The sequence below is a fragment of the Hylobates moloch genome, unplaced genomic scaffold (genome assembly GCF_009828535.3).
Source record: "Hylobates moloch isolate HMO894 unplaced genomic scaffold, HMol_V3 SCAFFOLD_21, whole genome shotgun sequence".
In the NCBI taxonomy this organism is placed as follows: domain Eukaryota; kingdom Metazoa; phylum Chordata; class Mammalia; order Primates; family Hylobatidae; genus Hylobates; species Hylobates moloch.
This window is the reverse complement of record NW_026652296.1, coordinates 45372831-45400723: the sequence shown is the minus strand read 5'-3', so window position 1 is coordinate 45400723 and position 27893 is coordinate 45372831. Positions and strand designations below refer to the sequence as shown.

General features: G+C 39.9%; 1 protein-coding gene across 5 annotated transcripts in view; it reads left to right on the top strand.

Annotated features, from left to right (window-relative positions):
• The window catches only part of MACROD2 (mono-ADP ribosylhydrolase 2), a 2131323-nt gene that overhangs the window by 1913213 nt on the left and 190217 nt on the right, over positions 1-27893 (top strand). For all 5 annotated transcript variants that reach the window (XM_058432749.1, XM_058432748.1, XM_058432747.1 and 2 more), the window contains one exon: positions 18755-18836. In XM_058432749.1, coding sequence (XP_058288732.1) covers positions 18755-18836 — 82 coding nt within the window. The remainder of the gene's footprint in view (positions 1-18754; positions 18837-27893) is intronic.

Below are 27893 nucleotides of genomic sequence, written 5' to 3'. Positions count from 1 at the left end.
CTTTCTTCCAGTTGATCGCATCTGCTACTGAGGCTTCTGCAATCTTCACGTAGTTCTCGAAACTTGGCTTTCAGCTCCATCAGCTCCTTTAAGCCCTTCTCTCCATTGGTTATTCTAGTTATCCATTCGTCTAATTTTTTTTCAAAGTTTTTAACTTCTTTGCTATTGTTTTGAATTTCCTCCCATAGCTCAGAGTAGTTTGATCGTCTGAAGCCTTCTTCTCTCTCTCAACTCGTCAAAGTCATCCTCCATCCAGCTTTGTTCCATTGCTGGTGAGGGACTGCGTTCCTTTGGAGGAGGAGAGGTGCTCTGCTTTTTAGAGTTTCCAGTTTTTCTACTCTGTTTTTTCCCCATCTTTGTGGTTTTATCTACTTTTGGTCTTTGATGATGGTGATGTACAGATGGGTTTTTGGTGTGGATGTCTTTTCTGTTTGTTCGTTTTCCTTCTACCAGACAGGACCCTCAGCTGCAGGTCTGTTGGAGTTTACTAGAGGTCCACTCCAGACCCTGTTTGGCTGGGTGTCAGCAGCGGTGGCTGCAGAGCAGCGGATTTTCATGAGACCACAAATTCAGCTGTCTGATAGTTCTTCTGGAAGTTTTGTCTTAGAGGAGTACCCGGCCGAGTGAGGTGTCAGTCTGTCCCTACTAGGGGGGGTGCCTCCCCGTTAGGCTGCTCAGGGGTGAGGGACCCACTTTAGGAGGCAGTCTGTCCGTTCTCAGATCTCCAGCTGCGTGCTGGGAGAACCACTACTCTCTTCAAAGCTGTCAGTCAGACAGGGACATTTAAGTCTGTGGAGATTCCTGCTGACTTTTTGTTTGTCTGTGCCCTGCCCCCAGAGGTGGAGCCTACAGAGGCAGGCAGGCCTCCTTGAGCTGTGGTGGGCTCCACCCAGTTCGAGCTTCCTGGCTGCTTTGTTTACCTAAGCAAGCCTGGGCAATGGCTGGCACCCCTCCCTCAGCCTCGCTGCCGCCTTGCAGCTTGATCTCAGACTGCTGTGCTAGCAATCAGCGAGACTCTGTTGGCATAGGACCCTTCGAGCCAGGTGCGGGACACAATCTCCTAGTGTGCCGTTTTCCAGGCCCGTTGGAAAAGCGCAGTATTAGGATGGGACTGACCCGATATTCCAGATGCCGTCTGTTACCCCTTTCTTTGACTAGGAAAGGGAACTCCCTGACCCCTTGCACTTCCCGAGTGAGGCAATGCCTCACCCTGCTTCAGCTCGCACACAGTGCGTTTCACCGACTATCCTGCACCCACTGTTTGGCACTCCCTAGTGAGATGAAACCGGTACCTCAAGCAGAAATGCAGAAATCACCCGTCTTCTGTGTCGCTGGGGCTGGGAGCTGGAGACCGGAGCTGTTCCTATTCGGCCATCTTGGCTCCACCCCCCGATAGCTACCATATTTTCAACAGTTGCTATGTGATAATTACTTCACACACAACATTTCTTTGAATATTCTAGACAACCCTACCCTATGGTATTGGTCTATTATTAGCGCTATTTAGCTAATGAAAACACTGAGTTTAGAGAAGTTAAGTGATTCACTGGAAGTGGCCAATCCCACACACAAAATTGTGACTGATGAAATTTAAGCCTATTCTCTTGATCCGAACCCCCTCTCCCACAAAACAGAACACCTCTTTTTAAACCACATGGCCTGTCTAAAACAGGTTTTCCACGTGGACTGGATAGACTTGAAGTCAGAGAGTAAAAATGCTATTTCTTCTAGGAGCTTCAATTTTATATAAACATTTAGGGTAAGAAACACTTTTTATCCTAACATAGGCATAAACATATAAATAATTGAGTAGAATTGTAAAATATGGAATGCAGTTTTAAAATAAAAGATGTATGTTTAAGGAAACTTTGCAATTGACCAGAACTTCTCAGGCTATCCTCCATGAACTGGAGTGTGGAAGGGTCCCCATTTAGAATATTCGGCCTTCGAGGATACTTCGTGGTAAACATTGTGAAATAATCTCACAGGTTCCCCCACTGGTTTTGTCACATGCTAGACTGCTTGGGATGTCACAGACTTTCATTAGTTGCTTTAATTAGTTCTTTTCAATTGATTCCTGTGTTAGTTTGCCCCACCCCTCCAATGTAGTCTGCAAAATGAAGGCATCACACACATTTATTGACTTGAGACAGCAGCGATTTTCTCTCGTCTAGTTATCCTGACCTTTCTTTCTACTGCATTTCCACTGTGGGTGGCAATGATGATGTGGCTTTAGTCCATTTTTGGCAGAACAAAGGAATTTCCTGGTTGGACACCAAAAGAAAAAAAATGATTTTTCCATGACTAAGCAGTATCAAGAATATGCCATAACAAGCCTTACGTAAGCCATGGCTCATACAGTCTAGAGCCGTCCTGCTAACAAACTCACACCCACTGGCTAGAGAAAAAACATAGTGAAAGGTCAGAGCTGCTAAGTGAGATAGAAAATATACAGGCTGCCACATGACTAGAACATATGGTGACCCAACATGCCAGCAGCGAGACCCTCAGCATCAAGAAAAAGCAACAAAATAACTCCTAAAAAACAACAAAATAACTCCTTAAAAACAAGGGCTTTTTCTAAAGTGGACCTTGACATAGTAAAAAATAAATATATATGGCTTCTTCACATCCAGTTTCCCAAAGCTGTAACTTAGGATCTAGGTACATCTTAAATAATTTGTTTTCCGGAATGTACCTGTTTCACAACTCAGAAATTAAATTACATAGAAAAAATAGAATCCTTGTTAAAGTTTTTCAGTGAATACATCGTCAGTGGATCTTTCCAAATATTTTTTACAGCTGTTCACAGAATTAAATTTTAGCTTTCTTCCCCTCAACCTTTCCAAAAGTATGACATAGAGGACTGGTTTGTTTTTAAAGAATAATCATTCGGCTAAGACCATGGAACAAATTCATACTTAAGGTAGATGGTTTAGCGTGAACTTTCGGCAGCATTATTTTAGGAATGTATCTCTCTAAGTAATTGAGTGGTTACTCTAAATTGTGCCAATACACCAATTCCACTTGCATATCTTTGTAATTTGGACATTTCCTCTCCTGCTGAAAGATGGTTGGATAAAACGTTATTGGATACAGCACAAATGGTAATAAAGCATCGTTTTCCTGCTGAAATGCAAACCAAGGCTTTATTTTGACTGGCCTTAAATTTTGACCTGTAACTGGCATTGGGAACATCAGTGAAAACCAGGAAACAGCCACTGCAGCATTTAGCGACACAGATGCTGGAGCAGAATTGAGTTTAGAAAATAAATTTTTAAGGGATTACGGCAGCAGACGTTATGTAACAAGATTAGTATAATGGGTGGGACATCTGTTGGCTGTTTTCAGAAAGCCATCATTCTATTACCCTCTATTAAAATAATCTTAGTGGATACCTGACTGTTATTGTTCTTTTTTTCCATATACACCCAGTGAGAAAGGTTGACATTTAGTTGACATTTCTATGCTATAGTCTTCTCTTCTTTCTTTTTATGTTTTTGTTTTTATTTGGTTAGTTGTTCTTTTGTCATTGTTTTAATTGTTCGTTTTGCTTAAAAGGGAAAAAAAGACTGTCTTACTACAAAATTAGTATCATAATTGTTTTTTCTCAGTTAGTGTTCAGGGTGGCTTTACCTTACACATAGGAACCGACATACCTCAGAGTGTAGCAGAGAAGTGTTCAATAGCTATTAATTATTTTCTTTCCCTTTCCATTCCCTTGAGAAGATTTTGATATTCATAATAAATGTTGTTTTAAAATGTAAAGTTTACAAGACTGAATTTTACCTTAAGACCATAATAACTGAAGGAGAAATTATTTTGGAAGTTAAAATATCTTGAAACATCTGTATCAATTGTTCTCTCTCTCTCTTTCTCTCTCTCTCCCATGCAAATGTACCAATACACCATGCATTCTGGCTCCATGCCACTAAGTCATGATTTTCCGCCTTGAATGGATTCCCAGTCCTCGTACAGGATCTGGTGTGGTGTGCCGGAGAGGGGCCAAAGTCACTGTACAAGCAGGGTGGGGGGGGGGTCATCTTCCTCAAGGATTAGTAACGATTAGGAAGAAAAACATTGTTTTTATATACAGTCAAGCTTAAATATTATAGATACTACATTACTAAAAGCCCATGTGACAAACCCAAAATTAAATAAAATTTTGTAGGGGACATTTTGGGCATCATCCCAAGTTCCTGAGGGAGATTTAATAGCCCTCAGGAGTATTTGCAGATAAACATTTGAAAAGCACTTAATTAATTGATAAGACCGCTGGAAGTTGTGAGTTCAATTTTCAAAATATGAAACAGACGATGTTGTGGAGGATGGACAACCTACTGAGTGTAAGAGGGAGAAGAGGAGAGGCTATTTCTTCCGCAGAGAGAAAGCCAGGGGGCCCATGTTTCTACCTTTTTCCTTAAGAGGTCTTTGTTTTTGGGGTCTCTAAGTCAGTTAGTAGTCATAATTAGGTTACTCAGAGCCCACTGGTACAGTGGAGAGATATGGCAGACCTTTTCTTATATCCTCCAGTTGGCTACACTGATTGCAAGGTGGAAAGATGACTAAAAAGGGGTGTCTCCTCCAGGGATCTACAGTCTAGCTGAGGGACATGTTCCTCTATCTGGCATTTAAAGAGAGAGATGACATGAAATAGCTACAAGTTCATAAAGATACAAAGTGACAAAGGTTTGGAACAGCTCATGCATGTTGGAGGAAGTAGAGGACAGCGTGGCTAATAGGAGAGGCACAGATGTAACTCACCACTTTCCTTCCTTTCTTTTATACACACACATGCACACACACACTCACACACACAGCACTGCTGCCACCAGAATGCTTTTGGTTTGCTGTTTCACATTGTACAGGACATGAACCTATGGAAAATTACTCAAGGGAGATTGTTCTGTTGAGGTTTGCCTTTTGAACAAAAAGATCCTTTCTTGCAGGAGTGGGAGGGACATCAGCTTGAGAAAAATAGCTTTTGTCCTCACAAAAATGCTCTTTTGGAAGATATGTTAATGAGCTTCCTTTGAACTGTAAATGGCATCTGCATGCACATCAGATGCTAATGGAAATGTCGAGAAAACCATAAGGCACAGGACGATTGCATGGTTATGCAGTGGGCCCCGTTCCTTCGAGCATCGTGATCAGGCTGCAGAGCTACCTTGTGACTTGGCATAGCACTCTCATTTTGAGTGGAGATTTTTGTTTCTCCCAGTGATGGCATCTTTTGAAAGTCAAGATGTGTTGGCTTTATAAAGCACTATCCTCCCTGGGCAACCTCATAAGCAGCAATGAATGACAATTCTTCCTTGAAATTTTTAATTACTGCAACAAAGAAAGTAATTATTAACTTTTGTCTCTGAACCACCTCTGCAGATGTTCTTAATCAAATAAAAGAAAGAGGAAGCAGAGCTTTCTGAGAAGCAGGAGGATGAAATAGACAATAGGGGTCTGCAGCTGGGTTGCAGGGTGACATGAGCACTGCATGTGTGCTGGATAAACAATGGCTCCATGGTTGGAAGGGTAATTTCATGTCACAGACTAGATGGTGAGGAAGAAGTTTGAGTCAGGAGACCTATTCTTGGCACTGTCTTCTTTGTATAAGGGTACCGAGGGCACCATGGGAGTGATGGCAAAGTATAGGCAGGAGCCTGTACCTTATTGGAGTGAGAAGATGAATTACATTGAATTAACACTTGATAGGCTGAATGTTGAGAGATGAAGTGGATATCTGACCAATTTTCTCCTCACCTCTTGATTTGGATTCTCCCAAAAGCAGACCCTAAGACAAGAATTAGAGTGCAGGTAGATTATCTGTGGATCATGCAGAGGTGAGGAGAGCTGACACAGAGCATGCCACCAAGAGCACCACCCTGGGAAACCAGGCATTTATCTCTCTGGAGAACTCTGGGATCTCTCCCCCAAGGGTGATCGAACACGGAGATGTAAACATCAACTCCCGTCAGTCTTTGGTTGAGGCTGCCAGGGTGACAGGCATTAATTTTCCAAACTCCAGCTCACTAAATATTTGCTCGGAGCCTGCCAGCACTATGAAAGCCCTCAGGCAAAGAAGTGCAGGTGCTTGGCCATTGTCTGGCTCACACTTAGTTCTTAGACCCACGGGGACATGAACAGGGCACCTCAATGCTGTCACACCTCCAGACTGTGTGGGCCCACTTATCTTTTATGGATTTGCTAACAAACCATCAAGTAATCCATTTCTCAAATAGAAGGAGATCTATAACTCTTTTTTTTTTTTTTTTTCCTGAGATGGAGTCTTGCTCTGTAGCCCAGGCTGGAGTACAGTGGCGCAATCTCGGCTCACTGCAAGCTCTGCCTCCCGGGTTCAGGCCATTTTCCTGCCTCAGCCTCCCGAGTAGCTGGGACTACAGGCACCTGCCACCACGCCCGGCTCATTTTTTGTACTTTTAGTAGAAACAGCGTTTCACCATGTTAGCCAGGATGGTCTCGATCTCCTGACCCCGTGATCCGCCCACCTCGGCCTCCCAAAGTGCTAGGACTACAGGCGTGAGCCACCGCGCCCGGCCGAGATCTGTAACTCTTATCCAGAAGGATCTACCCAGCATTAGGCAAGATAGACATCTGCAGAGATGTATCGGCTCTGGGTGGCTTTGGCCATGTGAGATTTACCCTTACTGCTGATGGCAGTCACTGCACGGTTGCCCTCGCAGCCAGTTTCCTGTCCTTAGAACAGAGTCCACAGAGAACTTTGAGAGACACGTTTCCCAATGGTCAGTGTTGGATGGGGCCCCAATCTCAACAAATCTGCTGTCACTTTGTTAGGGTTACATGTATAGTGTACATTGACTTCAAATGCTCTTTTACAAAACAAGTCCTGACTTCTTACGCCTGGTCAGCCAAATGCCAAATATTGTCACTCCTGAAATTACTAGTAAGCAAGGAGCAGGTAGCAGTCACTGTTGGACAGAGCTCAGGTGGCCAGCTTCGTGTGTGATTGGCTGCTGCCTCTCAGAACGTTGGAAATGATGGAAAAAATGGGCATGGGAAGAAAATAATTCAGATTGTCCAAAATAGAGTGTTATTGTCATAGGTCAAGTTTCCGTGGAAGTAGAGTGAGAGGGAATTGCAAGTAGGAAGTTTCTTGGATCATGTTCCTGATTCATACCTGAATGGAGAGGAAGCACGTGAGAAGCAGGGTTGGGAGAAGTTGAACTGTGATCCGGTCACAGCAAAGGCTTCGGCTGATCCCAGCAGGGGCTCAGGAGTGGGGACTGTGTCTTAGTCTACTCAGGCTGCCATCATAAAGTACCACAGACTGGGTGGCTTAAATAACAGAAATTTATTTTCTCATAGCTCTGGAGGGTAGAAGGCAAATATGAAGGTGTCAGCAGGGTGCATTTCTTCTGAGGTTTCTCTCCTTGGCTGGCAGATGGCCATCTTCCCCCTGTGTCTGTACATGTTCTTCCCTCTGTGCATGTCTGTGTCCCAACCTCCTCTTCTGATGAGAAAACTTGTTATATGGGATTAGGGTCTGTCCCCGTGACCTCCTTTTACCGCATTACTTCTTTCAAAACTCTATCTTCAAATACAGTCACATTCTGAGGTACTGGGGGTTAAGACTTTTATGACTGAATTTGGAGGAGACACACTTCGGCCCAGAACAGATGGCCCTTCCGAGCTGCATCAAATTGAGGGAAGGGGGTCTGGGCCTTGAGGCTACTGCATGAGTCAGTCATCGGATGCAGGCTGACTTCAGGAAGAGAGAAGCAGCGTGGGTGAGGTGCCTGCTTCAGCAGAGTACAGTCCTCTGAGAGCCACTCCTTGGAGCTGTCAGTCACCAGCACCTCCAGCAAGGGAAGGATGATGTGCATTGTCCTGAAGGGAGGGGCAGCCACCAGGAGCACATGGCAGCTTCCTCTTTAATCGTGAAAAGAAAGCCCATTTTTCATCTTTGACTGGCATTTCCCCTCAATCTCTCCCAGGATCATCTCTTTGAATACAAGGGCAGAACAGGTCGTGCTTGCTGTGCTAGAATATAGAACGGCAGGCCCTAAGCCTGTGTGTGTGTGCACGTGTCTGTTCCACACTAAGCATATGGAGCAGCTTCAAGGACCACGACAGATGTGTCGTTTGTGAAAGTGTCCATTTTGATCAATATGAGGCAGGCTCAGAAATTAACTTGTGTGAATGAGCCTCCAGCTCAAGCCAAAATAACTCTTGGCTCCTCAGATGCATGGCCATTTTTCTTATTGAGTTGAAGAAAAGTCAAAAAGAGCAATTTATCAAAACAAAACAGGAAGATTCTGAATTGTGCTGCCACAGAATAATGACAGATGTACTGGTTTTGCAAAAAAGCCCCCCAAAATAAAGGATCCTTTTTATGCACATAGAAGCAATTTTAAAATGCAAAAATGCCCTTTGAGAGTTTGTGGATTATAAATGTTTTCCAACTCACCCAAACATTTCTGGGAACATGAGGAGAAAAATTTTCCCATTCTGTAATTGGGACATTGAAGCAGCAGGTTCTGTGGTGGTGTGCACAAGTGTGAACATAGCTAATACTTTCAAGAAGCAGAACAATGATATTTGGTGACACTTGACAAGGATATTAAAATCTCAGAATAGGGACTCCTGTGGGGTCTTGGGAAATCTTTTTCCGTTATACCATCTCCACTATCAGCTTACCTGTTTCCCGTTTATCTCATTGGCTGATATGACCAGACAAAAACAGAGCTGCTTATATATACTATGGGCTGTTTTCATGAATGTTTCTTTTAAGATAGAATTTCTCATAACCAGCTTGGGCAACATAGCAAGACTCTGTCTGTACAAATATTTTTTAAAAAATTAGCCAGGCATGGTGTGGCACACACCTGTAGACCCAGCTACTCAGAAGGTTGAGGAGGGAGGAATCCTTGAGTTCAAGAGTTCTAGGCTGCAGTGAGCTATGTTTGCACCACTGCACTCCAGCCAGAAGGACAGCATGAGATTCTGTCTCTAAAATAATAATAATAATAATAATAGTACTAATAAAATGATTTTCACTATAACAGATAAAAAAGGTACCCCTGATATTCTCATCTGGCTATACCTCGTCTTAACCTGGCTCACAAGGTCAGGGTAGAAATAAAGGACTCACCAAGTGAACACTGATTTTATTTCCATGCCAGCGCCAGGGTAGGTGTTTTAGGTACCTTATGAATAATAACTATGCAAACAAGCAACTGATGTTTATGGAGCATTTACTCTATGTCAGGCCCTTTGCTGAGGACTTTATGTAGAATTTCTATGTGGTCATTATAATCAACAGTGGCAGGCAGGACTCTAAGATGATCTTCCAGATTTCTAACTCATGGTGTACACAGACCTCCCAATTTTCCAAACCATAATACTGCAAAGGGATTTTGAAGACGTAATTAAGGTCTCAAATCTGAAAATAGGGAGATTATCCAGGTGGGCCTAACTTCATCACATGAGTTCTTTAAATTTGGAACAGATATGGAGGAAGTCAGAGAATCAACGTTGAGAAGGACTTGACATGCCTTTGCTGGTTTGAGGATGGAGGCAGAAATATGGCAAGGAATGCAGGAGGCCTCTAGGAGCTGAGCTGTCTTCCAGCTGTCAACCAGCAAGGAAATGAAGACCCCCACCCTGCAACTGCAAGGAACTGAATTCTACCACCAACGAAAAGGAGCTTAGAAGTGGATTTCTCTCCTGAGCCTCCCCCCCGACAAGGGCTCAATTCAGCTGACACCTTGATTTTAGCCTGTAATACCCTGAATAGACAGAACCCAGTCATGCAATGTCAGACTTTAGACTTACAGAGCTGTGAGCTAATTAGTAGGTGTGTTTTAAGGCACTAACCCCCACAGGTCAATGTCTCCATTTTAGAGATGAGCAGACTGAGGCTTACAAAACTTAAGTAACTTGTTCAAGGTCACAGGTAAATGGTAAAGTCAAGTAGGGACACAAGCAGCTGCTTACATGGAGGGAACTGCGTGGGAGGCTGAAGTTCAAAACAGCCTCCAAGATGCCAATATGACCCCCACTAGGTGTGCACACCTTGTTCAGTTTTCTCCCCTTCAGGGTGTGTAGAACCTTCAAATATGATGGGATAGTCACTCTGTTGATTAGGAAAAGAGATTTCCACAGAGGGAATAAGGTATTGAATCAGTCTGGCTAATTACAAACAGGTGGACTTGACCTAATTAGGTGGACTTTGAGAAGGAACATAGAGTTGGGAGGTGGAGTGATAGAGGCACACTCTTGCTGGCCTGGAAGAAAAAGAGCACTCATGTCCTGAACTGCTTTGGGGGCCATATGGCAAGGAAATGCACGTGGCCTCTAGAAGATAAAAGCCATCCCTGGTCAACACCTAGCAAGAAAATGGAGACCTGAGTCCTGCAACTGCAAGGGATCAAATTCTGCCGGAAGCTCGAATGGGCTTGGAAGAAAGAAGAGGATTCTAAGCCTGAGGTGAGGACTGCAGTGCAACTAACACTTTGATTGCAGCTTTTGAGACTCAAAGCAGAGGACCCAACTAGGTTGGGCCTGGACTTTCAGCCAACTGTGAAACTGTGAGATAATAAAGTGTTGTTTTAAGCCATTAAATCTGTGGTGATTTGTCACATAGCAGCAGAAAACTGACATGCTGGGAGAAGAGCAGATTGCTCTCTTTTGCTTCACTTGGTGGGAGAAGAGGGAATAGGACCCAGGCACCCCAACTTCTTGTTCTTAATTCATCTGTAGTGACTGCTTCCCTTTGCTGCTCTGTTTATCCTTGAGTTACTCTGAGCACTGAGGAAACTTCACTTACCCTGGTCCTCCACCCTCTCAAAACCTGTCTTTGTACAAATTTGATACTTAAGCTTTGAAATTTAATTCACTTATTAAGCAGCAGCCACTATTTTATGAAATCATCCCATCCAACCCTGCACTGGTGAGACTGTTGATTTCTCTTTCATGAAGGCTAGGACTTCAGCCCAGCTGTCCATCAGGCTATATTTACCCAGGATAGCCCTCCATCAGTCCTCAGTTAAAGCAGCATTTGCATCACACCAGATCTCTAAATGTTGATTGTTGGGGAAGCAAATTACATTCATCAGAATCCATTCATTCTCCTCGTGTCACTGAACACAGGATAATCTTGGCTGTGTCAGCTGCCCTATGACTGGTAGCTGTGAAAAATGGAGGTTGGCTGCAGATACTCCAAACCTGCTTCGCTGTGTCACCCTCTTCAGGAGCAGTGGATATGATGCTGGAAAAGATTAATGGAACATATGTCATCACATTTATGGGATAGGAAACCCCCAACTGTGGATTAATAGATATCTTGGTGAAAGACATACATCTTTGCTCCTTTATGCCTCGATGGGTGAGCTGCAGTTGGCTTCAGTGAAAATACACAGAGAGATTACCTTTAGGAGGTCAGCTTGTAAAGGACTTTTTTCGACCCTGAGGTCAACAAAAATAGATTTTTGATTGTTGACCAAGACAGCTGTAACATAGGACTTTTAACCTTTAAAAAAATTCTCATTGAAGTATAACATACAGAAAAGAACACAGTTCCTAAGTGCACAGCTTGATGAATTTTCACAAACTGAATACATCCAGGGAGCCAGCATCCAGATCAAAAAACCAGGATCCCAGGCATTTCCCTAGGTCTCTTTGCACCAACCCTCCACCCCAGGGTAATTGTTACATTAACTTCTAACTCCATCGATGATTTTGCCTATTTCTATAAGGTTTTTGAACTTTATAAAAATGAAATCATCCAGTGTGTCCTCTTTTTTTCTGGGTTCTGTTATACAACATTATGCTTGTGAGATTTGCCTACATTATGTTGTATAGTTATAAAATTTTTGTTCTCATTGGTTTTTAATATTCCATTATATGAGTACATCATGATTTATCCATTCTATCATTTATGAACACTTAAGTAGCTTCCAATTTGGAGATATTACAAATAGTGCTGCTATGAACATTCTAGTGTGTGTCTTTTGGTGAATATATTTGTAGGTTCTACTAGGTATCTATGTAGGAGTGAAATTGCTAGGTTATAAGACATGTACATATTCAGCTAATTTACTATGTACTGCCAAATATTTTCCAAAGAGGTTTCCAATTTGTATTCTCAAAAGCAGTCCATGAAAATTCCTGTCAGTCTATATCTTTGCCAATACTTGATACTGTCTTTTCATTTTAAAAAGCTGTTAGTTTTTAATACATCCTAGTTTAGAGGGCATCATTGTTGCTACTGTGAAACTATTAAGCACTCTATATGAAAACACCTATATGAAAACTGGGCTGAAGAGCCATTGTACTCAACATAGTATCATTGGATGACAGTTGGTGACAATAATGCCTCATGCCCTTTATATAGTGCTTTTCTTTTTCTTTTTTATATAGTGCTTTGCAAAACCATCCAGGTTTCTCTATATTTCTGTTCTCAGCTCTTCTGGCAAACTTAAAGGAAAGTCCTCCGCAATATCTTATTTTTTTGGTTTTAGAACTAAGTAACCTTGAAAACTATCTGCCACATACCTACATTTTAGTCAAATCTGTTTGTCTAAACATATACTCTGTGGATATTTACAGAGCTCCTATTATGTGTCAGGACCTATACTATGCACTGGTGATGCAAAGATGAGTGCCACCTGATTCTTCATTAGGTTGCAGTTTAAGACATAAAGCGAACTGTCAGGTTGTTAGTTCTAAAAATATTAATTTTTTTGTATTATTTTCCATTACATTTTAGACTAGGGAATCATCTGAGTTTATTAACAGCTTGTTCATAAAAGAGTAAATTATTTTAAACATACAAAGTTGCTTTAATTACAAGAGGGGATGGAAACTTTAGGAAGTTAAACCAAGAAGATGGGCCAGGACCAACAAAAGTTCATTGAAAAAGAAGTAATTGGAATTTGAGAAGCCTTGACAGGTTGCACACCTCTAACAAAGAACATTGTTATTCTTTGTACTTCATTGCTCTTCTCTACATAATATTCACTGAAATGATACTGAAGATTACATCAGTTGGAGTTAAGTCAGATGAGCAGAATCCTTGAATGATATGGGTTAATAGATTTATTGCAGGGATTAGATCTTATACAATTGTGGGAGAAACTGGGAAAGTAACATTCCACAAGTGGATGATTGACTGAATAGAAAAGCTTCCAACCGGGGCCCATGGAATGGAGCTGGTGAAGATGTCTATGGAAGTCCCTTGCCTCTCCATCTGAACAGGGCCAGAAGTATATCAGCAGGGCAGATGATAAAAGAGGAAGTAGGAAAGCTGCATGCAAAGCGGGAGAGAACAAAGACAAATGAAAGTCACAAGGGAAAACTGGAATCCACAGAGATGTACAGGCCCACGTATCTGTCTCTCACTGATTGGAACCCCAAAGCTGTGATGTCCTGCCGAAGGAGCCAGTGCTCTTGCTGCAGAACTTCATGTGTGCCCAGCCCAGCTCCAAGAACATGTGACAGAAGAACCATCAAGAACTGGAGAAGCTGTGGGGACAGCTGCTACTCCACACCCGTGTGATAAGCAACAGCATGCATGACCTGCCCAAGCCCTGCACCCACCTTCCTGGCACAAAGTCTCTGACTGCACTTCTGCCCTACAAATCTCACGGAAATTTCTCTGTGGCCAGCCCTAACCCAGAACCATTCAGAGAAATGTAACTTCAGCTTAACTAACTTTTGACATAGACTGAAACAGAGGCATAGAAAGAAAAAAAAAAAAAAAAAAAAAAAAAAAAAACTATAGCGATGAGATAATTCCATCTTTTCTTTAGAAAGATGTAAAAACTAGCGTGAGGAGAGATAATGGCTTATCTGATGTCACAGAACTAGTGACAGGCCTAGAAACTTAATTCTGTGTGTGTCTCTCTAGGTGATACCACAGAAAAAACAAACAAACAATCTCTGGATGTGAGGTTCATACACTATCTTCCTATAGTCCAAGCCACTCAAGAGGTTTGCTTGACCCTAAAAATTTGAGTCCGTCCTGGCAACATAGCAAGACTCCATCTCTAATGTATTTAAAAAATTAAAAATAAATTCTAAAAAAGATGACACCTGAGTTTTTGCCTTGATTGCTTGGGCCTTGGGGAAAAAAAATCACTCAATTTCTGGACTCATGTTTTCTATAAGTGAATGGCATGTAGGCTAGGCCCAACAAATTGGAAATGATCACCTTATATCTGATGAATAAATGAACGAATACAATCTCTCGAGAACAACTGTTTCACAAAATTATTTTACTGCCTAACATTTAAAAAAAAAGAAACCGTGCTCCTGGGCCTCAATAATGAGGCATTCTTACAGGTTCTCGTGAAATTTATCTAGGGCTAGTATGGGGCACCTGGGCCCTTTTTCCTTTGCACAAGTCAGATTTCCAATCTCTCAGCCATGTAACAATTAGACTTTCTCCTCACCCACTGTGACTTCCTTTTTACTTATTCAGTCTGGGCTTTTCAGTAGGAGTCAAGTACTACATAGCTGGAAAAACAAGAGACTCTGGAAAAACAGTTACAGGGAGAAGCTGGAAGAATATCAGATTTCTAGTTGTGTATTTTGATGGTTAGCTCATGAATTTAAAATCAGCATTTAGCAGGAATGACCTCTTTCTGCTGATGTGACATTAGCTGGGAAGGCTCAAAGGCCTGGAGCTGAAATAATCTAAAGTCTACCTACTTTCAGTGAGGGTAGTTGGATCCATATAGCCTCTCTGCTTCCTCATGGTATGGTGGTTGGGTACAAGAGCGAGCCTCCTGAGAAGACCAGGCAGAAACTGTATCACCTCATAGATTACAAAGTTATATAGCATCGTTTCTACCGTAGTCATAGGCCTCCCAGATTCAAGAAGTGGAGGTACAGTTGACCCTTGAACAATGTGAGGGTAAGTGGTGACTATCCCCAGTGCAGTCAAAAATCCATGTATAACTTTTGACTCCCCAGGTACTTAACTACTAATAGCCTACTATTGACTAGAAGCCTTACAGATAACATAAAAGATTGATTAACACATATTTTGTATGTTATATATATTATATGCTGTATTCTTACGATAAAGTAAGTTAGAGAAAGAAAATGTTATTAAGAAAATCATACGGAAGAGAAAATATATTTACTGTTCATGAGATCGAAGTGGGTCATCATAAAGGTCTTCATCCTTATTGTCTTCACACTGAGTGGGCTGAGGAGGAGGAGGAAGGGGGGTAGGTATAGATTCCTCAGGGGTGGTAGAGGTGGAGGAAGTGGAAGAGGAAGCAGAAGAGGCAGGCATGATCTGCTTAACTTTTACTGAAAAAAATCCACATTTACTGAAAAAAATCCACATATAAGTAGACCTGTGCAGCTCAAACCTGCGTTGCTCAAGGAATAACTGTAGATCCCATTTCCCAATGAGGGGAGTATCATTATTACACCGTAAGAAGAGCTGTGGGATGGAAAGCGCATTGTATGCCATCTTGGAAGACACAGTCTGCCACGAGCACTGATCAGTACACATGGTGCAATCATAAACATGGAGCTTGTCAACTAAATGAGCTCTTGTTCAACAATAACCCCAGAGAATATGTTTGTGCACACTTATATAAATACATACACGTATACATACATAATAAGTATGTAGTGAATAAGACTAATTCTTGGATTCACCTTGCTTCCAAGACATTTTCCGTGTTATGCCTAAGGGTAAGGGCAGGGAATTGGGCCACTCAATTAATTTAAACTAAAAGTGTTTCACTGTCGCCATCCCCCTGCTTTTTTTTTTTCTGGGAAAATAAGTTAGGCTGCTGAGTTTTGGACTTAAATCATTTCCATGGCAACAGAGACTAAATGCTAAAAGGCAGATTATAGTTCCTTCCAATATTTGGAATGTCTGTATATGGTCTGCGTGGCTGAGGCAGGCAGATCACGAGGTCGGGAGATTGAGACCTTCCTGGCTAACACGGTGAAACCCTGTCTCTACTAAAAATACAAAAAACTAGCCAGGCGTGGCAGCATGCGCCTGTAGTCCCAGCTACTCAGGAGACTGAGGCAAGAGAATCACTTGAACCTGGGATGCAGAGGTGGCAGTGAGCTGAGATCGCGCCACTGCACTCCAACCTGGGCGGCAGAGCAAGACTCCATCTCAAAAAAAAAAACAAACACAAAAAAGTACACTTAGCAGAGAATAACATTGCCATTAACCCCCCCACACACAAACACACACTCATACACACTCACGCACATATTTATACACACTCGCACAAGAAACATGAGTGTTAAACAAATTTCATAATTTATATTAAATGATTTTAAGTATGGGGGCAATGTGTAGGAATGACACTGTTCAGCCTGATCTTCTCAGATCTGCATTAAGCCAAATTTTCTTGTTTTGATTTTTGATCTGTTGGTTGACTTTAGAAATACTCTGATCACGTAAAGCCTGGGGGAAAAAAGTCAACAATCGTAGATACAGAAGTGAGAATAATTACGATCTTTGGAAATTCCAGGTAGTTCGATGTGGCTTGAGAGTCGTTTATTTCTGAGGGAGGATAATGAGGCTATGCAGTCTTATTTTTAATTTTAGGATTTTTAATTATGAAGTATTTAAAATATACATAAAAGTATAGAAAATATAATAATATGAAAGCCATGTACCTATACCCATAGTTAGCAACTATGAGCCATTTGCCATGTTTTTCTCAAATCCCCTTTCTTTCTAAAGGAATAAAGTATTAGCTCTTCAGTCAATTCCCTGCTTACATCCTCCTTTACCTCCCCCTTTACCTCCCCACTTTCCCCAGAAATCATTGTTCTCAAAAAGTTATGTGTGATATTCCTGAGGCACTTTAAATTTTTGGAATGTTTTTGAGCAGACAGCAATTCATGAATTGGGCAGCTCCAAATTGCAGGTGATTTTGGGCTCCACTGAAGGGGCATGAAGGGCTTTTGTAAAATTGACACGAAAACAAGTCAAAGAAAATATATGATCACTCAAAGTGGAGCAATAGCCTTATTTCTATCATTCCAGTGGAGAGTCCCTAGTTAGAAATTAGTTGGCCGTGTATGACTGGCTAAGCTTAAATTTCCTTTTACTGTTTACACTTTGGTTTGACTATGTAGGAATCTAGGATGCTTAAGCCGCCTCAGTCTAACAGCCTCCCAGTTAATTATTTAAACAGCACTTATGAATAGATCCCTACACTCTTGTATCTTTACCTTTTAAAAGTGTGCAGAAATGGTATCAGAGAGTATGTGTCCTTCTGCAACTTGTTGCTATCACTCAACATTATGATTTTGTGCTTTAGCCACAGGACATAAACATGCCATACACAGAGTGGAGATAGGCATTCACTATTGCACAGTTTATATTTATTCAACTAAATTTAGGGTTCACCTGGAGAATGAGTTGACAATGACAGGTTTAGCATTTATAGAAAATGCTAATGATAGGCAGATAGGACTGGACACCAGACACGAAAGTGGACACAAGAAAAAAGAAATGTGGTTATTTGTACCCTAGTTGTTCCATTTCCTGTTTCCCTTATAATCCATCCTTTGAAGGCAGTTATAAGGGCTGCATGGTCTTTGATGATTACAGGTTAGAAGCTGAGTGATTTTCCAAGAGGCAGTCTATCCTAAGTGAGGTCTAGGCTTGTGCAGAGATTAAGGAGCCAAATCTCTGGGCTCCCATCAGAAAACTGGTGATTGCTTGTAACCCAGCCCCTACTTCTTGCCCCTGTAGATCTCCTTTTCTACTGGGAACTTTCTTACCAATGAGATCTGTATCACACAGGTTGGGAAAGTAGGGAGGTTAGGTGGGTGACTTCCATGCGGGTTCTTTCTTGTCCTGTCATGTGCACACCTACTTCCATTTCCTACTGCCACGAGAAACACCTCATTTGATGTTCTATGCAACTTGCCAGTGAGTGATTTTCAATTTTTTTTTATGTTGTTAAAACAAAATAACTAAAGGGGTATTTATTTCCAGGACACAAAATTAAGTCACTGATTTAATCAGATATATGTGAGCTATTATGTATACTCCGTATCTCTTCTCCATTTACTATATTACTCTCTGAATGTTTCCAAGAAACTCTTTACATACAGAAGTTCTCTCAAAACAAAAAAGGGACTATGCACACATTTTACTTTTGAGGTGGCATTTACTTATTCAATAATATCTACAAAATTAAATGTTATATCGACCTTGTGTCACTGTCAACTAGTTACTTTTTATTTCTGTTGCATTTCCAAGTGTGTTAAAGCAAGTGGCTTCATGCCAACTAAACTGCATGGAAGCTTTTTAGGCCTTGTGCAAATACTAACAGGTTTGATAAATATATTTGTCTAGCAAGAGTAGGACAAAGAGCTCTTTGTTTACTGACATACTTTATTGTCATTCTGCTGTATACCTCTTGTGTGGCTGTTTTATAGGACATAAAGTCTAGGTATCCTGTCGGAATCTCAGATCTTATTTATAGCTTGCTGCAAAGTGGCTTATTGTCATTTATTATTTCTTATTTGATTTATATAGCATCTTTCCACCAAAGAGCCCATAGGTTTATTTATATAGAGAGTACACACACACACACATACACACACATTCTTACACACATCCCTGAACTTCACTCAATGCTATGATGTAGGTAGCAGTATAGAACCAAAAATCTGTATGAGGCCTTTCCATTTCTTTTTGTTCTAAGACTATGTTCTGGGAGGGCAATTGCCATATGTTTTTTCACTTTGAGTGTTTATCTTTTGCTTCTAGGTGGATCGGATCATTTTCTGTGTCTTCTTAGAAGTTGACTTCAAAATCTACAAAAAGAAAATGAATGAGTTTTTCTCTGTAGGTGAGTAAAGCAACTTCTTGTTTTCTTTCAAATTGAGGATGGAAGAAGTGGAGCCGTCACTTCTATTCCTATTGTTTTTCATCTTCAGGACTGTTATACACGGGGATCCTGCCAACTTGTATCATAGTTTCAAAGAACTGAACAAGGTAACAGAAAATCTAGGCTGTGGAACTCTTGCCCCAAGAGTCACTGTGTTGTCTTGGGGAAGTCAGTTCATCTTTTGGTTCTTGGTACCTCACATCAAAACTGAGGGGCTAATTATTGATAAATGATTTCTAAAGACGCTTCCTCTGGCCTTAAATTGCATGATCTGTGATTCCTTCTCCAACTTGTAAGCCAGGCCCCATGCCTGCATCTACCATGTTAAATACCATTGTTGGAAATTGTAAGCCCATTTATATTCATAGTCAGAATTCAAACTGTTCCTGCATTCCATCCCTATTCCTTCCCAAGTTTCTCACTCCAAATTTCAATGCCTATAGTAGCACTTCTAGGGCAGTCTGAGAATAGCAGTCATTAACACTTCTTTTTAGAAAATAGGAGAAACCTCAGGGTTATTAGAGAAGTTTGAGTAATGTATTTACATCGATTGAATGTGCCATTAGTTGGATTTGGGTAATTTGAATATTTTCCTCCACTCTCCCTCTTCCAGCCTATTAAGGCTGAGGCTTGTTTAATGCCTTGTTATTTTTATGGTGCCATTAAAGTCACAGTGTCCAAAGTGCTTTCCTTAGCCATGGCAAGAATCGCTTCCAGGAAATTTCAAGCTACTGTGAGCATTGTTGGTACTTGCCTTTCAGCGAGCTTTCTTTTGAGGTTTCCTTCTCCGTCTGAAGTAGTTTGTCGTATCACAGGTGACTCTGGCAGGTAGGACGGAGTGAATAAAGGGTGCTGATGCACATTCATCCTCTTAAGCAGTCTATCAGAGCCACACAATAAAGAGGATGCCTTGCCTGTAGATCAGAGTAGGATGTATTCTATCCAGAACAGCTGTAGAAAACCAAAAAACCAATAGAGATGGTCAGCTTTCTGCTAATGCCCTAAGTGGACTAAGTTCTTCTAAGTAACTTCAAGTTCTTCTCCCTAATTTTATAATTGAAAGGTGGATCTGCCAAGTGCATTTAATTTAAGGCTTTAACTAAAGTATTTCTCTAACTGAAACATAATGTAAATTCCTCAGATTCGCATGTGATAAAGAACAGGACTGTGGTTGTAATCTTTTTCTCCTCCTCTTCTTCCTCTTTCTCCTCCTTCTCTTTCTTTCACCTTTCTTCATTTTTTTCAAGCTTCTCAGTGTTTTACAGAGTGGAAGCACATAACAGCTGTTTAATGAGTAGTTGTTGAGATGAGTTGAATTAAATAAATTTTTCTTGCCTTAATCTGATGACTTTTTTTGTTTCAATGTCCTTGCTCCATTTTTCCTTTTGACTTGCTTTATAACAATATTGAGCTGATTGGTACCTGTATTTGTAAGTATTATTAAAAGAAAATGTTAATTATATTTTTAAATGTGACTTGCTATGATGTGTGAAGCAAATATTCTCATGTCTTGTCAGTATCACATCATAATTGATAAGATTTTATAAATTTCAGACTCCTTGAGATGTTTGGAAATAATGACATCACATTCATTTTCATGTCTTCTAAAATAAAGTCTGCAGGAAGCCATACTAACATAAGATACAAAATAATTGTATGATTATGATCTATTGATATTGAAACAAATGTTTCTATCAGCAGGTATTTCCAATGATGCAGAGTCAAAAAGCACACTACAAATTTTTTAAAAAGTGAGACAGTTTTAGGAGTATAAAATATATTAATAATTATGCAAACAAATTATTGTTTGAAAAATTGCTACTTTAAATAAATTTTAAAATGCATTGCAGTACATGAGCAAGTGAAATAACAAAATCATCCTCAATCTCACATAAATGCTTTGAGGCACACAGTGCTCATGAAATTATTTTCAGTCCGTATTTACAATAGTAAGTACATTTTAAACTAAATGTCAGAATCCTCAAAAATTGTGGAATATTTCTGCAATGTTGAAGCATTAGGTATTTGAAAATTCTAAATATGCAATATGAAATAAGGGTGATGTATAATGGAATGTGACTGCTAATATAGATAATATACCTTACCTGTCATTAATTTGAACTTGTGTTTAATTCATAACTATGCCATCTTTAAATTAGGATGTTTCTTCCTACTTGTCATGTATTTCCCTAGACTGCATTATTATTCATAATATCTCTAACTAGTGTTCATAATCTTTCCCAATGCAATAATGATAATAGTTTAGAAAATAAGTCATTTTTATAATCAAAATATCTGTGTTTTGGGATATTTTAATCCCATGTCTGTAAATTTTATAATTGGGAATCTGAGACACAATACATGATAAAACAATAAAAGACTCAAAGAGATCATACTAAAGGTATGACACATGCATGACTACTACAGTTCAATAATAAGAGTTCAATGATAATTACTATTACAGTTCAATAATAATAATGGTTAATAATAATCATAATTAATATATTAAATAATAACATAACAGTAATGGTTACTAATAGTTCAAACCTTTTTGAATTGCTTTCTACTAGCCAGCCACAGCATTCATTTCTTTATGTGGGTAAATCATTAATCTTCATGATAACTCTAAGAAAGGAGGCACTGTATTAACCCTGTGCTGTGGTTCCATTGTTAGGGTTTTTTTCTAATTTGGTCTTAAGGTTTCTCTTTCTCGAGAATGGCCATCAGCCAGGATAGCCACTCTCCAGGAAAGCTTTGAAAAAGGTTGGGGGAAAAGTTAGGTTCAGATATGTGTGTCAGGGGAGACACAGTGAGGAAGTAAAACTAAAATGCACAAAACAGAAGGCATTTATTACTCACAGGTCCCAGACAGGTGAGGGATGCCCACAGGAGACCAAAAGGAAGCCTGAAGGTGGCAGGGAGCACAGCCAGCAAGTGGGGAGCAAGAGAGAACGAGCACCTGGGGACTGTCTTTATTAGTTCCGTATGCACGACCCCTTAGGCTTTCCCATGGGAGTTGTGGATTGGCTAGTTTAAAAAAAACACTCAGGAAGCAGGAACTTAGTTCTATGATTCTGACACTGTTAGATTTTTACCATGATCAGCAGTTGTGGAGTATATTGGGTTTGGGGTCAGCTGGATGAGGAACAAGTGGAACATATCACAAACGATCACACAGGGAGGGAAGTTTAAGTAGGCCAAAGGTGACAGGATACAACTGGGTTTCAAACAACTTATGTCAGGCCTAAGAATGGATGCTGGCCAGGCACAGTGGCTCATACCTGTAGAAGGAGGATTGCTTGAATCCAGGAGTTTCAGGCTAGCCTGGGCAACATAGCAAGAACTTGTCTCTACAAAAAATAAATCAAAATTAGCTGGGAGTGGTGGTGCATGCCTGTAGTCCCAACTACTCAGAAGGCTGAGGTGGGAGAATCACTTGAGCTCGGGGATTTGAGGCTGCAGTTGGCTATGATTGCACCACTGAACTCCCGCCTGGGTGACGAAGCAAGACCCCATCTCTAAAAAATATAAATAAATAAATAAATAAATAAATAAATAAATAAATAAATAAATATTGTAGAGATTTTAAAACCAAAAGGAAAAAAAGAAAAAAAATGGACGCCAAGGCAGCAACTATATTAAACAAATTTATGATTCCCTATGTTTTAAGCATGAAAAACGAGGATTCAGCTAGGAAGCAACAGAGCCGTATTTTAAAATTGAGAATGGCATCTGTCATTGCCAAAGTGATAATAGGTTTGTTTTCTCAGAGCATCTTTAGAGAAGGCTGAGATCAACTTCCAGGCTGCATTTGGAGTATTGGGGAAAGTCCCATTTCATCTGCTGCCTATCATTTTTCAGAGATGCCACACTTCTCTTTCTTCTAGTACCTGTAAATACCTTCGTGGAAACTTCTAATATGAGTTAAATTAGTACTTTTATCATTCATCTCAAAATTGAATTCCATTCACATCATAGAGTTATTGTGGTGCTATTACCTGCAAATGAGCAGGTAAGTGGTAAATGAGAAGCCCAAAGGCCTTTATAGCACATCCACAGGAGAAGATGGAAAATGGCTTATATTAGATTGCCAGACCTCCAAAAACAAAGTACCACAGAGCAGGTGGCTTAAACCACAGAAATACGTTTTCTGATTATTCTGGAGGCTAGAAGCCCAAGGCCAAGTGGAGGCAAGATTAATTTCTTCAGAGGCCTCGCTCCTTGTCTTCTCCCTGTGCTTTCAAATGACCTTCCCTCTGAGTCATTTGTGCTGTATCTTTCTCTTTGTATAAGGATACCAGTCAAATGGGATTCGGACCCACTCTAATTACCTTATTTTAATTTAATTAGCTCTTAAAGTTCCTATCTCCAAATACAGTCATATTCTAAGATACGTGGGTTAGGCCTTCAACAAAAAAATTCACAGGGCACAGTTCAGCCCATAATATTGCCCATTGTAGAAATGCATTAAGAAACTCCAGGGAAAGAAACCAGCATCGAATTTTTTTTCAACAGTTTTTTGTCTTGCTGTGGGGTAAAGCACATTTGACTTTTTCCTTCCACAAGTATTATTTGAAAGTAGAGTGTGGCAGCTTTATGGAATTATCATACACTTTGGTTGCAAATAATTTATAGTTACAGTGCACCATTACATGGCCTACAGCAAATAATATTTGTATGATTCAACTCAGAAATCTCTTTGTTCTTTACATAAAAGGCTTGTATTTTTTCAGTGTGTAGAATTTATTGTGTGCAGTTTTCACTAGATGTAGAAAATTAAAAGAAGAAAAGAAAAGTCAATTCTTGATCTGGAATGTGGAAGACATTTTTTCTTTTTTTTTACTAGAGTCTTACTCCTACTAGAGAACTGAAGGATATTAATTTTCCCCATAATAACAATAAAGAACATACAGTTTATAATGATATTAAAGAATCTTGACGTTGGAAGCTTGAGACGTATCATGGTAAACCCTCCTCCCCTCCTCCCTTTAGGGAAAACCAACCTTTGCTTACTGCAATGATTCTTAACTAGGAGCGATTTTGCCCTCCTGGGGACATTCTGAGGCATTTTTGTTTTTCACAACTGAGGGATGGGAGAGGTTACTGTTCTCTAGTGATTAGGGGCCAGGGATGCTGCTAAGCATTCTACAATGCACAGTACAACACCCTCCACAACCTCCAACAGATAATTATTCAGCCTCAAATGGCAATAGTGCAGAGGTTGAGAGGCTCCGTCTACTGGTACTGTCTCTTACCACTCAGGCCATCGCCGCAGTCTTTGCCTTTGGATTGGGGTTATTTTACAGTGTTTCGACTGCTGATGCTTTACCCATAAGTAACTATCTACCTGGATTTGGAACATGTACCCTCAGCTTGGTCTCTGGCTTCCTGGATTCATGACCCTCCTAAGTCCACACTTCTGGTTTTGCACCCTGTCCGTTCACTCTGTACCCATAGATTTCCATATCTTGACCTTTGTTAACCACATACACCTGCCACCCAGCCCCCTACTCTCCAGGTCCTCCTGGCACCACCCCACTCTTGGTATCATTTATCCATTACTGCCCATGAATCTAGAGTAATAATCTCAGAAAATGTGATCGTTACATAGGTTTTATATATCTAATAAAAGTGTGGAACTAAAGGCTAGTATACAGAGCAATGAAGAACAAATTCACTAATTATTTTCTTTATATACCTTAAGCAAGGTTCATTGCTTCTTGGGCTAATACTTTTCATTTTTTTATCATTAGTTAGGTGACTATTGGTTGATAAACTTACCTTGTGAGCTCACAGAATATGTTTTAATTTTAGATACCTTCAACCCCTTATCATTATCTGCATAGTAACAGATTCATTCACAATGAAATCACCTATGACCGAAGAAACTACCAACTACTGTTGTTTAAATTTGTTTTTCAGAGTCAGGGTCGTACTCTGTCATCTAGACTGGAGTGCAGTAACACAATCATACTGATCATAACTCACTGCAGCCTCGAACTCCTGGGGCTCAAGGGATCCTCCTGTTTCAACTTCCTGGGTGGCTAAGACTACAGGCACACTCCACCATGCCCAGCTAATTTTATTTGTTTGTTTGTTCTTTAGAAACGTGGTCTCACCGTGTTGCCCAGGCTTGTCTTGAACTCCTGGGCTCAAATAATTCTCCTGCCTCAGTTTCCCAAGTCTTTGGGATTATAGGTGTAAACCACTATGCCCAGCTCTAATCTCTTTAGTTTTTTAACCATAAAAACAATTAAATTTGTCAATTTTGTTTCCAGCTTTGAAATTTATATAACATATACACAATATACATGTCAACTTTACTTAAATGTGATTAATGTGTATATATATAGCAATGCTGGGAAAACTAATAAGATAGGAAAATTAATTCCAGGATATCCATGTGCTCATCCCAAACTTGACACCTGTTTATAAGAGGAAGATTTTATTTAAGATGAAAAACTCCAGCCGGGCGCGGTGGCTCACGCTTGTAATCCCAGCACTTTGGGAGGCCGAGGCGGGCGGATCACGAGGTCAGGAGATCGAGACCACGGTGAAACCCTGTCTCTACTAAAAATACAAAAAAATTAGCCGGGCGTGGTGGTGGGCGCCTGTAGTCCCAGCTACTCGGAGAGGCTGAGGCAGCAGAATGGTGTGAACCCAGGAGGCGGAGCTTGCAGTGAGCCGAGATTGTGCCACTGCACTCCAGCCTGGGCGACAGAGCGAGACTCTGTCTCAAAAAAACAAAACAAAACAAAAAAAACTCCATTTATGTCTATGAAAATAATTTTAAAACTATGTTTAAAAAATTAATAGAAAAAAAGCTAAAATATTCCCAATGTTCTTGATATAAATAGTAAAATAATGAGCTATTTGACCTATTGATATTTGGGGCATCTATCTGGTACAACATAAAATGATAAACCTTATAAAACTGCAAGAAGTTTGAATGCCTTAAAAATGAGCTTGCAAAATAGTAGAAATAAAACATGAATAACAAGTGTTTTATAGTTAGAACTAGGTAAACTTAATCCATAGGAATTATAAGTTTATAAATTATAAACTTTACTGGAGATGTTTTGTGGTCTTAAATACAGATTTTGTATTATATATAACATAAAAGCATATAGATGATAAAGTAAAACCCTAAGTCAAGTTTGAGAATTATATCTCAGGAACTTCTTGAATATTTTACATATCTCAATGTCTAGATAAAATGCATACATTTTATTTCTCAAATATTGACAGACATGTTATTAATTCACTTTACTTGAGTATGTGAACATATTTAGGTTACGTGTATTTTACCTTCTTAGATATAGATAGCACTGGGAAAGTGTAGCTTTGCATAATCGTGATAAAGAAAATTCCAAATTCATATTTTGATAATAATTTTTAGTATCTTAAATGCATGTGTATAATTTTTTAAACAAAACAAATCAAGAAACTTATCAACCACATTTCACTTATTTTGACCTCCTTATAGTCTTCTAAACATGCAATAAATGTTATTGATATGAATATATCTTTCATTTATTTTCCCAATCATGAATTTCTGCCATTTATTTCTGTCTAAATTATATACACTCCTGAAAGGCAGCTTTAGTTGGGGTTTATATTATTATTATTATTATTTGACCTTTTTATCTTGATCTCATCAATGAAAAAATAAATTTGTGGAGAACAGAGATTATTCCTAATATTCCATTGCCCTTTCAGAATCTGGAAAAATTCTAAATATATAGTAGGTGTTTATTAATGTAAATAAAAACGTACCATGAGCCTAGACTGAAACTGCTATGGTTGGAATGTGTATCTCCTCCAAAACTCATGTTGAAATTTAATTGCCATTGTAACAGTATTAAGAGGTAAGACCTTTAAGAGTGATAGGCCATGACGGCTCTAGCCTCATGGGAGGGATTGGTGTCATTATAAAAGGGTGAGTTCACCCTCTTGCCCTTTGCCTTCCACTTTGTGATATCTTCCACTATGTGATGATGCAGCAGGAAGACCCTCACCAGATGCCAGCACTTTGATATTGGGCTCCTCTGTCTCCAAAACTGTGAGCCAATACATTTCTGTTCATTATGTATTACCTAGTCTGGGGTAGTCTGTAGCAGCACAAAACAGATTAAGACAGAGAGAATGTTTAACCAAAGTTTCAGGTAAAAAGTCAGTTTTTCCTAGAAACTCTAAGTATTGTTAACACAGCTAGACAAGGGTATAGCACTGCTTTTTACATATTTATCAAAATTTTCAAAAATTGGCCGGTTACAGTGGCTCACGCCTGTAATCCCAGGACTTTGGGATGCTGAGGCGGGTGGATCACAAGGTCAGGAGTTTGAGACCAACCTGGCAATATGGTGAAACCCCGTCTCTACTAAAAATACAAAAATTGGCCAGGCATGGTGGCAGGCACCTGTAGTCCCAGCCACTCGGTATGTTGAGGCAGGAGAATTGCTTGAACCCGAGAGGCGGAGGTTGCATTGAGCCAAGATCACACCATTTCACTCCAGTCTGGGTGACAGAGCGAGACTCCATCTCAAAAAAAAAAAAAAAATTTATAAAATTAACATTTAAAATTCTCAAAAATTAAAAATTATTTCTCTGACAAATAGGCACAATACTTTAAAATTTTACCCAGGCAGTATTTAAAATTTTTCCTGGATTTCACTTTTAAAAATCTTAGCTCTTTAAAAGCAATCAAGAGAAAGTACTCACATTATGTCTTCTGCATCCTCCCTTTACACTGATTTTATAAGTTTATCTCATCCATTATCATTCATTATCTTTCTATCAGTTGTCAAATATTTATTATGTGCCTACTATGTTCCCAAGGCTGCTACATTGAAGATATTGTTCTTGTAATAGTCCTGAAGGGCGCATATCATGTAAAACAGTTGGAAAACAATATTAGCAAATAATCAGGTATAACATAGATACGGTCATAGCAGCCAGGAATTCAGAGGCAAATGTGTATGAGGACCAGATTGATTGGGACAGTTTTTATGAAGAATG